Consider the following 13,773-nt stretch of genomic DNA (forward strand, 5'->3'; position numbering starts at 1 on the left):
GAGACGTGTCCACTGGGGTGGGTGGATTACATTAAAAAAAGTTGGATTATTTTTAGGCTATATATATCTTATGCTGATTCTTGTATTTTTGGAGTTACATTTTTTTTTTTTTATAAAAACCGTGATACGAACCGAACCGTGGGTTTTGTGAACCGTCCCACCCCTACACATTACATTATAAAACAAATAAGTCAAGAAGACAAACCTGACAAGTTAAACTAAATAAATGAGTAAGAAAAAGACTAAAAACAATACCAAGCAAGCCTAGCTCAGCTGGACCCTAGATGCAGCTAGTTGGGAACATCGTCAGAGACTTAAACCCATGACTTGCTGTTGTTTTTTGAACATCTTTGTCATTACCTAGCACATTCATTACTTGTCACACTGAAGCCATGTTCATGCTACACAATAGCCATTTTAATACCAAGTTTATTAGTATGGCTAACTTTTTACAGCAGTGATAGTAGGATGTACACTACTGGTCAAACGTTTTAAAACACCTGCTCAAACCATTTCCTTTTTCATGATTAAAAATGGATATTATACAGGTGAATCCATTTTAATCATGAAAAAATAAATGGTTTATTAATATCATATGGATGAGGCCCGTGCGATAGGGCACGTTGAAGCTGGTGTTCTGTAAAACCAAGTTGCAGCATTATTTGAAGTCAGTCCTGGTACCAAAATCTGAAAAATGAAAATGTAGAGATCTGGCACAAACCGGTGTGCGGTGACACATATAGGGATATATTCCAGTAGGACGCAGAGCGGTAGCTATACGATACTATAACTGCAATTGCTTGTTTTAAAACAAATGGTAGATTATTGTTAAAGACAGAAAATAGTCAATAAAAAGGTGACCATCATGACCAAGCTCAAGGAGATTTGGAAGCAGGCAGTGAGCTTTTATCTTGGGAGAAGCAAACTTGAGAGTTTAATTGTCAAGTTGGACAAGTTATTTGATATTTGAACTTGCAAGTGCCAGATTACTAGTTGTGAGGGGGCAGGTTGTGAGGGTTGTGTGATGCAAGCCCACATTAACTGACGAAGACAAAAAGATTCCTGTGAAAGATATTGCCTACATCAAGGGACAGAGGGAAAAGGTTGGAAGTAAAGGACCACACCAAATGGCTGGAGCTGATCTGCCTGAGCACAAGAGACAGGTGAAAACATTGGAAAGGCAGGGGATGGAAAAGAAGGCAGAGAAAAGGAGAAGGGGCAAAGAAGAAAGGTCGCCAGGAAGGATGTTGAGAGCGTCCTTACAGTCCCTGAAGTTGAGCTCATTCCTGAAACTGACCCTGCAGCTTCAGCAAAGCTACGGAAAAATTTGGATGAGATTCCAAACATCGCCCTTGCTAGTGTAAGGTATGGCATAGGTCTAAGGCCAACTGCAGCTATAGCAACTGCAGCTCTGATTGATGCAGGAGTCATCTTAGAAGATGACACAAGTAAAGTGATTGATCAGAACAAGGTTAAGAGAGCACAAGAAAAGTTGATGCAAGAGCTTGGGGAAGAGTTTGAGGAGAAGTGCAGGGAGGAGGGGGGGGGGATCTCCTGTATCCTCTTTGATGGGCGGATTGACATGACCAATTTGATGATGGAAGCTGAGGGCAGTGACCAATCTTTTCCTGCAAAGATCAATAATAATAATAATGACTTGGATTTATATAGCGCTTCACAGAGTCCATTATTCGTTCATACACAGTCATACCGGTGGTGGTAAGCTACAATTGCAGCCAGAGCTGCCCTGAGGCAGACTCACGGAAGCGTGGCGAATAATCAACGCCTACGGCCCCTCCGACCACCACCAACATTCATTCACATGCATACACATTCATACGAGGCAAGTAGGTTAAGTGTCTTGCCCAAGGACACAACGGCAGTGGGATGGACATGGGCTTGAGCGGGATTCGAACCATCAACCCTTGGATCATTGGACAACCCGCTCTACCCCTGAGCCACGCCGCCCCATCAAGGAAGAACACTATAGTGTTGCTAGTGAGCCTGGCAGCAACTATCTGTTCCACTTTACACCAGAGAAAGCAACTAAAGAGGAGTCCCATGCAGAGAAGATTGCTAAGGTCCTGTTTGCCTGGCTGAAAGAGAGAGGTTCTGATAAGACCTTGTGGGCCATTGGAGGAGACTCAACCAATGTCAACACTGGAGTAAAGGCAGGTGTAATGCGGAAGCTGCACCTGAAGGGGAGAAAGCTGGTCTGGTTGGTGTGCAACCTGCACACTGGTGAACTTCCACTGCGCCGTCTCATTGTTGAAGTTGATGAGGCTACTCTGTCAGACAACAAATGATCTGGGCCAATAGGACAGCTCCTTGATTCTGTTACAGACTTGGAGATCAATCCTAACTTCACCAGGATCTTTCTTGGCCCTCCGCTGATCAAGCTGCCTGAGAAGATCATTCAAGATCTCTCAACTGATCAACATTATGGCTATAAGCTGGTCTGTGCAATCAGGGATGGAGTGCTTTCTGCGAGGCTGGCTCTGCTGGAGATTGGACCGGTAAACCACAGCCGCTGGCTCACCACAGCAAACGGACTCCTCAGGCTCTGGGTGTCAAAGCATCAACTTAAAAGAAAGAACCTGAATAATCTACAATGCATTGTGGAATTCATCATTGGAGTGTATTATCCATGTTGGTTCAACATGAAGGTCAAGCACTCCTGGATCGAAGGGCCTAGGCACACCCTGTTTCAGCTGGACTGCCTCAAGTCTCAGAGGAGGGAGGTGCTGGATGTTGTGATGCCAACTGTGAGAAGATCTGCTTGGTATGCCCACAGTGAAGCCATCCTCCAAACACTGCTGTGCTCTGAGGATCAAAAAGAGAGAACTGAGGGGGTGGAGAGAATCCTGGACATCAGGGGATCCAGACACTCAGCTGGGAGACTCCTCTGTCAGGATCAGAAGAACACCTCACATCAATAGTGACGCTTCCAGCATTGGTGGCTTAATCAGCTGGTCAGAAGATGTGTCAGAGTCACCTGCTCCCTAAGCACCTCCGAGGTGAAGAATTTCATCAACACCCCCATGGAGGTTCTCGACTGGCCTTGCCACACACAAAGCATCGAGAGGGTTGTTAAAATGGTGACTGAGGCCTCTGCTAAGTACTTTTCACAAGAAAAAAGGGATGGAGGGATCAGGGCTCAGGAGACCAGCAGGAGGCTGATGTCCAAGAATGAATCCAAGCAGGACTTGTGCAACCTGATCAAATTTAAGAAGATAGAGGATTGATGGAGCCCCATGGATTTTCTCAATACATTGAGACGTTTGTTAAAATGGTTACGAGGTTTCTGCTGAGTAGTTCTGGAAAGAGCTCACCTATTTATGGCTGACGTTGACTTTAAGTTTGTGTTTGTAGGTTGGTGGCTAAAGCAGTACAGTAGGAGATCTTGCTGTCCAAGAATGAGTCCAATCAAGACATTGGAACCTGGCAAAGTTCAAGAAGTCAGAAGATCGAGATTTAGCACTTAGGTGTTTGTGTGCATTACAAATACAATTTATTATATAGTATTATTATTATTATTATTGATCTTTGGAGTTGTATCCAGTTATATACAGTTCACTTGTTAATACATTTGATGGCTTTGTCATTATAAATGATTTCCCATATATTTTTTAATCTTTGAAAGGGGATGGGTACATTTGGCAATTTTGTAATACAATACCAATGGGTTCAAATGGTAAAATCAGCCATTTTGAAATCCAAAATTATGCAGGTTAGAGTTATCCTATCCCAAAAAGGAACTCATATTTGAATTCCCCATTAAGAAACACATCATTTAGACACCTTGCATGTTAGGATTTCCTTCAGATTCATGTTGGCATCCATGTATGGCCAAGGGGTGAAAAATTATCAAATCGGCCATTTTGAAATCCAAAACAATGTAGGTTAGAGTTATCCGATTCGAAAAATAATCCCATATTTGAATTCCCCACAAAAAAACACATGTTTTAGACACCCCACTCGAGTATGGCCCGCCCTAGCGCTGCATGCTCTTGGGAGAGAGGGGTGGTCCTGGGCGCTGCATGCTCAGGTGATGGGGGGGGGGGGGGGGGGGGGGGGGGCTCGTGGGCGCTGCATGCTCAGGGGAGGGAGGGGTGCCGGCAATAGGTAAGGGGATGGACACATTTGGCACTAAATAGAGCTTGCTTCTCTGCAGGTGCCTCTTGACCTCGCTGACCGTGCGAGCCGTGAACTTGATAAGATTCCGACTTCGGTTTGCCGATGCCATCTGGAATCCTATCAAGTTCAAATTTATGGCAGGGTACCTTGCACAGATGAATTGGTTGAACTGGCTCATTGACCAGTTCAACTGTACAGGCCCCGGGTTGGCTGGAGGCCCTAGAAGACAAACAAGTTGGTATAAAGATGATGTGAACATGCTATTTACCAGTATCCCTCAAACAGACAGACGTTATTTCACAGAAAAGGTGCCATCGTTGCCATTTAAAGGTTTGGACCACACTTACCAATACCCATTTGCACCAAGTTGGTACAGACATTAGCCGAGGGGAGGGTGGCTTGGTCACTGTGCTGCAATAGGAACAGCCTCACAGCCCATGTAGCTGAAGATGCTCCTGTAGCTGCTGAAGATGCTCCTGTAGCTGAAATTAAGTAATTAATAAATACATACACATTTATTTACACATTTTCATAATCAATGTATTTGCATGATCTGATTAACTGTGTATCAATGGAGACAACCATGCGCTAAGGCTAAACTGTTATACTTCATTGTATTTCTTTGTTCATCGTTTTCCATTGTGAAGTTCTATGATCTCGGACAAAAGCTGTATATGAGATTGATTCGCAACTACAATGTAAGGTCTGAATAAACTTGAGATTGCTTGTCTGTGTAAAAACGCAGTTATATTTTGCCGAATTGGTTGAAGAATGCAGCTATGCAGCTAAGAGAGAAAGAAAATAATTGAAAACTATTTTGATGCCTCAAAATGATGTTTTGGTTTGATAAGATGCTTATGATACAATCATTCTAAGGATTATGTGTGTATTGTGTAATAAATTAGTTTAGTACACTAATTGCCACAAATCTGAAACTGCATAGTGCACTTTTAAATTCGATTTTCTAATACAGAAGAGGTATTATTTAGAACATTACTTCATATTTTTCTTGTTATAACATAATAATACTACATTATATAAATATATAGATAAAGGTAGTAATATGTAAATGTATTGATTGATTGTGTGTGTGTCTGTGTGAGTGAATGAGTGAGTGAGTGAGAGGGGGGGGGGGGGGTGCCATGGCTAGGTCATGGGGTTCAAAACGGGGCCATGCAGCTGCTAGAAGACCACGTGGCATCTTGCTTGCTATGCTGTAAGACATAATTGAACTATTTCATCACTTTTTACTTTTCACTGACTGGGCTATTTGCATATTATTGGTATCTAGGTACATCTATGGACCTCAGGGAATGTATTCAGTGTCAGAAATATTGTGTCTATTACTGGGCTTGCTTAAATTGTGATGAAATAAAGGAGAATATGAATTATGATTTTTCTTTGCATCTTTGACAGTGGATAACACCATGAGATCATGTGTACCAAAAAATCGAAGGAAATTAATAAAGGGAAGATGATAAAACCAAAGGTTCTGTAGATACAGTACTGAATTCCAATGCAATTTGAAATATTATTATAGAATATAGAATAGATGCTTATACATTACCTTATTATATCTAATTCGCACATTTATATATATATATCTTCCAAATGCCCGAGTTAATTTGGATTTAGTATCACCAGGCGTGCATAATCTACAGATAAAATGTAAATGTAGATAATGATATCTACTGTAATCTAGTGGACTTTTTTCTTTTCCCCACAGTGCAACCGTTTTGAAACAAATTTCAGATCTAATTGTTCCTGATAACAATAGGGAGGAGAAACTAACTGCGTTTCAATATTTGTCAAAAACGTTACCTTTCGTGGCTTATTAACGCGAATAATAAGTTATTGACGTATTCATAATTCAACTCTGAACTGTGAACCCCAAAAGAACTTGAAGGGAAATGTAGTTCGGAAAAATTCCACTGCATGTCCTCTACGAAATGGCCACAAAAAGACTACAATTCTTTTTTTTTAAGCGTGTAATGGCGATAGATAAACGAAAACCTTCAACTATCTTTTAACACATTTAACCTATTGCTAAAATAACGTATTGATGATAATATACATACATTTTAACTTTTCACTGATGCACTTCTCTGTTGTATGTAAAATACCCTGTATGTCCGTTCTATTTTATATTTAGAACGGTCATAGTCTGCGATGCGGTTCAAAACGGGCCATGCAACGTGACTTTATGTTAGCTGGAAAGCCACGTGGCATCTTGCATAAGATATAACATAATATAACTAGTTCATCACTTTTTACGTTTCACTGATGCACTGCTCCGTTCTATTTTATTATTCTTAGCCGATTTTAAAACTGAATCAAACCGCACATACCTTGATTTTGGACTGGAGGTCTCCTACGGAATTGTCTTCTCGTGGAAGCCACCATGTCCGTTGTACTTGCTGCTGTACTTTCAGTCATCGCGTCAAAAGCCCCATCAATTACATTTATTACACAATTAAACACTGTTTAAATAATTGTCGTTGCTCATCGTGCAGCAGTACACTCTGGAGTGAAAATGTATTATTCCTGCGTCAACAAGGTGTTAAATGATTCGGTTTCGTTTTGTCGCTGTAGGTGGGGCTTGATTGATTGATTGAAAACTTTATTAACAGATTGCAGAATGGGTACAATACAGTACAGCTCAATACACACAATTGTTAAGGGGATGCAGACCAGAGAAAGACTTTAGTCTTGTTTACATCAGGGTCCCCCATTTTCAATTTATCAGGACATATATGACATACATGACATACAGATTGTGAGGATTGGTTCATTCCCCGCCACACGCTTCTTAAGGTACTGTGATGATTGGTCCGTTCCCCGCCACACGCTCCGCTCCTTTAAGGTACTGTGTTGATTGATGCATTCCCCGCCACACGCTCCGCTCCTTTAAGGTGCTGTGTTGATTGGTGCATTCCCCGCCACACGCTTTTGGAGCAAGTATCAATTCCAGCGCGCACCTGTCATAGTTTTTGATTAGCGCCCCAGAGGCTTTTTATACTGGGACTTCCCTTCAATCGATGTCGGGTTGTTTTGAATACTTCTGTTTCTGCCTGTTGTTCCCCGTTGCTGTGCCTCGTCTACTCTCCCTCCAGGACATCTGTGGATTGCCGCTGGTGAAGACCTTGTCCCCCGTTTTGAGCTGCGCCTCGTTTACACGCTTTACTCTTGCGCTTTGGTGAGTTTGAACCAAACCCTTTTTTTGGACGATTCTGTTTTGTGTGTTTTGAAGAACACTGAAGAGTTCTATTTTTGCTTACACTTGACTCAGCTAAGTTGTGTGTTAAAGGAGACACTGAAGATTATCATTTGCTTGCACTGGACTCAACTGGGGTGTGTGTTTAGAAGAGACACAGAAGTTTATCGTTTTTGTTTTGCACTGACCCTCAGCTAAATTGTGTGTTGTGGTGAACACTGAAGATATCGTTTTGTTTGTTCTGGACTCAGCAAGGGAGGAGGAGACCGCACTGCCTCTGTGTGATGTGGACTGTTATTTACCTCTCTCTCTCTCTTTTCCACCTCGAGTTGAAGCTGGGAGTATCTGCAGAGCCGCTTCAGCGTCAATACCATTTCCCCACCTCGAACACCAAGAGGATCTGCAGAGCCGCAGATAACCCTGCTGAAGGCAGTCTCCCTTTGTTTCAAGATTGTTACTTGCTCCTTTTTGACTCTGAAAATAAATACGCCCTAGTATTTGGCTAACTCTGAACTACCTGTCTGTGCCGTGCGTTTGAGGTCGGTTTCAAACCCTAACACAGATAGACAGTACTGCTACATCTATACATTTATGACATACCAGATTTGCAAATACAGTACGGTTTGTGATACAAAAATAGTCCAGAAAAGAGAGTATATACATTTGACGTAAAAACTGTACATTGGAGGAGGTTGGGTAGGGGGGACTGTACATTGGAGGTGGTTGGGTGGGGGTTCGGTAGGAGGGGTGGGTGGGGGATACTGATGGACTCCAACACAGCAACATCCTGCCAGGTTGGGTTGAGGTGGCCATGTTTTCGGTCTTGAACCAGGACACTTCTTATGGCTGGGAGTTGCTCCAGCACTCTCTCTATCATCTTCTGCTTAGTGCCCCATCGTGTGGCAACATCCTGTGGGAAAGATAATATTGTTCTTTTTCATTAGTTAGTCTATATCAACATTCTTAAACAAATACTACCTTTTACATTTCCATTATTTATCATTAATAATTTGTACATGTTATATTATTTATTTTTATATTCTATATTCATATTTTTTTTATTATATTGGCCAGTTCATACTTTTAAAAGAGACTACTACTATGGGTCTCGATTCTACTGGTTACACGCACACACACACACGCTCTCATGAAAGTACAGACAATACAGTGAAAGGGATTTTCTTATCCCTCGTAAGTCCTAGAATTGATATAGTTATGGACCAGCGGACCAAAGATTCACAGAACGACCAAGTTGTTTCCCACAGAGTCTTTATTTCACAGAGAAGAGAGCTCTCCTCAGCCCACGGGCTCAGCCCCTCGCACCAGTAGAAGAAGGAATACATCACATTACATGACATTTATACCCTCTTGCACAGAGAGAGAAGGGGAGGGGTGTGTGTGTGTATATGTATCTGTGTGTGTATGTATGTGTGTGTGTGTGTGTTAGTCTGTGTGGTGTGTGTGTCTAAGTGCAAGAGTTAATGGATGTTTTCTAAGGGGGCCATCTGGTTAACATCCATCAATGGTTCGTGATATTCATGACAGTTCTCATAACAGTTGGTGTGTAACTGTGTGTATGTGTTTGTAAGTGTGGGTGAGCGATGTGTGTGTGTGTACGTGAGTGTGTGCGTGTGCGCCAGCGTTTCCGTTAGAACATATTCGTGCCGGTCTGGGTGTCCTGCAAGATTTCTATCACCGGACATATTCGAGATATTCCGGTCAGAGTTTTAAACAGCAGTCTATTATAATCACATTTTTATGAGCTAACGAATTCCGTTATAATTGGACGTGTGTATTAATTACATCAAGCGAAGAATGAGAAATTGATTTGCAGAATCAAATTACTATCTCTCGCCTCTCAAGTTAGTGCGATACGCTACCAGCATCAAGCTCGCGCCCCGCAGGCTTGCGCTGCAGCAGCTGTCGCACGCACCCCCAAATGAATCTCGAGTAGACATCGCTTCACCTCGTTGTATCAGACACGTCACACATATCATAATGTTCAACTTCACACACAGCAAACTGTAGTTGATCATCACATTGCCTCGTTTGCTAGCTCGTCGCCACATGCAGAGAGGACGAGCCACATGCGTGTAACTTATTTGTTAATTTCATTATAGGTTATAGCCTACATTTAGTTATAATCAATAATATGCATTACTATGTGACACGGCAGTCAACCAACAGTTGCATATGATTAAAAATGTCAACAATCACTCACCCCGTCTCTCGTTGTGCCAATCCGTTTTGTACCTGCGACGGCTGCGAGAACAGCGACTTTAGTTGCTGGTTCGACTTTAATAGATCCCCATTGGAACAGGCGAGGCTCGCAACGGTAGCAGCAGACTGGGGATGCTCTTTGTGGTTCAATCAATAAATTAATAGTAAAAGAGCGCTCGACATTTGTTTCTTTTCCGCGGGAGCCACCACGGCATCAGCGTCAACGGTCTCTGTGACTTCAAGGTCAGAAGACTCATCTTCGTTGTCATTATTAGACCTGCTTGTGCTTGGTTTCATGAAATATTTACTAATCTTAGCTTGTTTCGCCATCTCTCTCTCTTCCTCGTATACCTGTTTGTCGTTATGGTGGCCAGAGCGTGCAGGCTCAAAAAAAAAAAAAAAAAAAAAGTTTCACATCTGAGCGGCGCCATCCTATCAGAGTGAAGCAACAATTAAACTGAAAATGGAATTATTGTTTCGTTCATCGCATAGGCTATTTAATTTTAGCCGATTTTAATACAATTCAAATAATAAAATTGTGCTTAGAGGAATTATTTTCACCGGACATTAAGACCGGAGATATTTAAATATTCGGACTTCAACATATTTTGCCGGTCAAATACCGGTAATTACCGGCTAACGGAAACGCTGGTGTGCGCGTCGGAAGAGGAGGATGTGTGTGTGTGTGAGGCGTGTGTGTGTGTGTGAGAGGGGGCTAGTAATGACTCCAGATGTAGCGAGACAGCTACAGCCCCAAATCAGGATGGATGTAGCAACGGGATCATCAGGTCACTCAAGCTAGAGAGAGACACAGACTGAGAGACGCCCAGGCTACAGCTTGCATCATGGGGAGACAATAGGTGCACAGATACATAAGATATTGATAACAAATATTACTAAATCAATGAACTAAAAGTTCAATTATATAATGTAAAATAAAAATAACTTTAAATATTTTGTGTTGCAAAATCATTAAACATCACTCACCAGTACTAGACTGTGTTGGGGGAGATTATTCTCACTCTGTGCCTTCCTCAGTTCTCTCCTCTTCAGCCAGCTCATGTTGAATGTGTTGACCAGACTTCTACAGACACCCATGGCACGTGCTGTCCGATCTTTGTCACTGTCCAGACCATGGGACACAGCAAGGTGGAGGTTGTGGCCAAAGCAATTGAGCCATGCCCAGCCAAGGTCCCTTATTGCAGCCATAATGTTGGGACCATTGTCTGTAGTCATGCAGGCTAGCTTGTGTTCATCCAGTCCCTTAAGGTTTTCTCCAAGGTTGTCAGCAGTGTGATTTTCTGGGACATATCTGGTCTCTAAACACTTGGAGTGAAGGGTCCAGTCAGCACTTATGTAGTGAATGGTCAAGCTCATATAGGGGGTCATATTTGAGCTTGACCACATATCTGTAGTGGCAGAGTAAAAAGAGACGTCTTTGACCTCCTTTAATATTGCGTCTTTCACGCTGTTGTAGAGTTGTGGAATTGCCGTTTGTGAGACGTATGTTCTCCCTGGCAGTTCGTACTGGCTGTCAAACGTTTGCAGCATTCGTCGAAATGCCGACTTGTCCACAGTGTTAAATGGCTGCATGTCTTTAGCGATGAAGCTAATTACACTCTCCATGAGCGTGCACCCGTTTATATTTACTTTGTCGGCCAAACGCACCAGTGAGTGTCGACTGTCGGGAAGAAGAGGCAGCTGTTTTGTTCCCCAGCTGGGCATACTGGAGGGGTGGTTGTGCTTGAGATGCAGATGCAAGTTTGTCGTGTTAGCCCGTTTAGTTGCTACTTTTTTTAAACAAATTCGACATACCGGCTCGTTGGCGTTACAAGGTTCACCTCGCTCATTTGCTTTGAATCCAAAATGTTCCCACACTGCGGCTGTAGCATTTGGCTTTGCAACCAATTCCATTGTTTTCCCTCTCCAAATCTCCACTCGAGTTTGTTTACTGTGGGCCAGAGCCAGATGTTGTAGCGTGCGCTACACGTTGTTGTCTGTCTGAGCACATCACAGCCAACCTCTGTAATGCCAGCGGCCCCGGCGCCCCGCCTCCTCACACAGAGAAGAGGTACTGGTTCCGCCTCACAAACGCGCAAATAGCAATTAATCGCGCCCGTCAAAATCATTGCATTCATTTTAATTATCGTGTCAATTAATCGATTTATTGCTTATCGCGGCAGGCCTACTTGAACTAATTCTAATAATTAATCTGGACCTCCAGAACATGCAGTATTATTAATTTGCTCAAATGTCGTGGCCTCACAGTGCCAACTGCAGGTCTCGCCATCTCAAAGATGACGGAGCATTCTTATGCAGCATCCCCCTGTTGCGGTTGCTCAATGCTGTAAAATATTACATAAATGTGTTTTTATGAATAACGATATTTGAGGAGCCTAATAATATTGCTACAGCGTGCAATTCTCTGAGGTGGGAGGCTCCGCCTCTGGGCGAAACCATCTCCGTGACGTCAGCAACAGAATGTTGATTTATGCTACATAAATGGACATAACAAATAGTTTTTTCTTAGAAACGCCTTATTTTTATAACGTGATTTTTTTCTGTGGTTTACCTAAATACTAATTGGATGCTATGACTGTTTATATCGCTATGCTTCATCTCCCCTTTAAATAGTTTCAAAATATCAGTCATTTCTGAAAATAAGTTACAAAAGTAAAAGAAAGTATGCGTTTTGGAAAATAGCTCTTTGATTATCATAAAAAAGTGTTTTCTATACAGAGATATCGACATCGGTAAATATCGGTATCGACCAGAACAGCAAGATTAATATCGGTTATCGGTATCCGCCACAATTTTCACATCGGTGCATCACTAGGCACATGTGTTGTAGTCCAATGCAAAATGATGTCTTGGAGACTGAGCTTGTATGTCTTGTTTTGGGGTATTAAAAAGTATTCAATTCATAATTCTCAATTTAAGGTATTAAGTCTTACATTTCATTTTGCACAGGCACTACATTACGGGCAGTCCAGCTGTAAGGGAGATGAAATTATATGAAATATATTAACACTTGTATAATACTATATACGTCCAAATAACGTTGTTTATTGAGTTAGGGCGAGCGATTGATTATCCATTGTGTCGAGATGGAGTCCGGCTAACGATCGCGAGTGCCCGGACGAAATATGGATGAGCACTTCCTGTTTGGCGCGTCACTTCCTGCCGATCGGCCACCAGATGGTGCTCTTGAACCGTTAGAGTTGAGTGGAGATCAGCAGTATATCTCAGGTCCCCGGAGGAGAAATATGATTTCGATCACAGATTTTTGAAATATTGATATCAAAGATGTGTTACGGCGTCTTCGGCAGAATGAGCATGGCGGGCAATGACGAGTTACGGCGTTTCCGGCGATTAAAGTGTTAATTATGTATTTCTGTTGTTTGTCTCAGGTGATGTGATTACTCAACAGTTTGGGGACTTTCTGTCTGTTGAAGCAAGAGATAATGCCTTCGTCGCCTACAAACCCATGAAGACCAGACTGACAAGGCAGAAGGGAAGGCTGGGTCCTTAATGGCCCAGCTCATCACAAAATCCAACACCCTCAGGAAGCGCCAGAGAAAAGATGGTGGAACTAAAAATGGTTGAAGCAGAAGCAGAATTGGAGAAGAGGGCCATAGAACTGCGATACATGCCCCCCCACATGACATTATATACATTTGAGAGTATATACATTTGAGGGGGAAGAAACTGTACATTGGAGGAGGTGGGGGTTGAGTAGGTGGGGCGGGGGGGGACTGTACATTGGAGTGGTGGGGGGAGGGGGGACTGTACATTGGAGGTAGTTGGGTGGGGGGGGGGGGGGGGTTGGGTAGGCGGGGGGGGGGGTAACTGTTAATTGGAGGCGGTTGGGTTAGGACATTTACAGAGGCCAGTTTCGAATTGCCGCCTCCCGTAGGTGCTCCTTGAGAGTGGTTTTGAAGGTGGGTAGTGATTCACATTCCTTTACAGCTGTGGGTAGGGCGTTCCACATTGATGTGGCATAATGTTTGTTATGTGTTAATAAACATCTTTGGACCATGTGTAAACATTTTATTCTGAGTGGCATTAAAAAGCCTTCAATCGGACTGGGCTAAACCTGCAAATACCCTGTTTAATGTTTCTTGAGTTAATACAAAAGTCTGGTGCAAATTTCGCTTGAATACGCTCATTGGAAATACATTTACTGAACAAAATGTTGATGT

The 13,773-nt window shown here is 42.7% G+C and overlaps 1 protein-coding gene across 1 annotated transcript in view; it reads left to right on the forward strand.

Moving 5' to 3' along the window:
- LOC311243989 (uncharacterized protein) overlaps window positions 1-13,103 on the forward strand; it is a gene marked incomplete at both ends in the record, with an annotated part of 36,982 nt that extends 23,879 nt beyond the window's left edge. The window contains one exon of the mRNA XM_084333397.1: window positions 13,002-13,103. Coding sequence (XP_084189523.1) covers window positions 13,002-13,103 — 102 coding nt within the window. The remainder of the gene's footprint in view (window positions 1-13,001) is intronic.
- Window positions 13,104-13,773: the final 670 nt, after the last annotated feature.

Source organism: Notolepis coatsorum (genome assembly GCF_963971535.1).
Source record: "Notolepis coatsorum genome assembly, chromosome: 17".
Lineage (NCBI taxonomy): Eukaryota > Metazoa > Chordata > Actinopteri > Aulopiformes > Paralepididae > Notolepis > Notolepis coatsorum.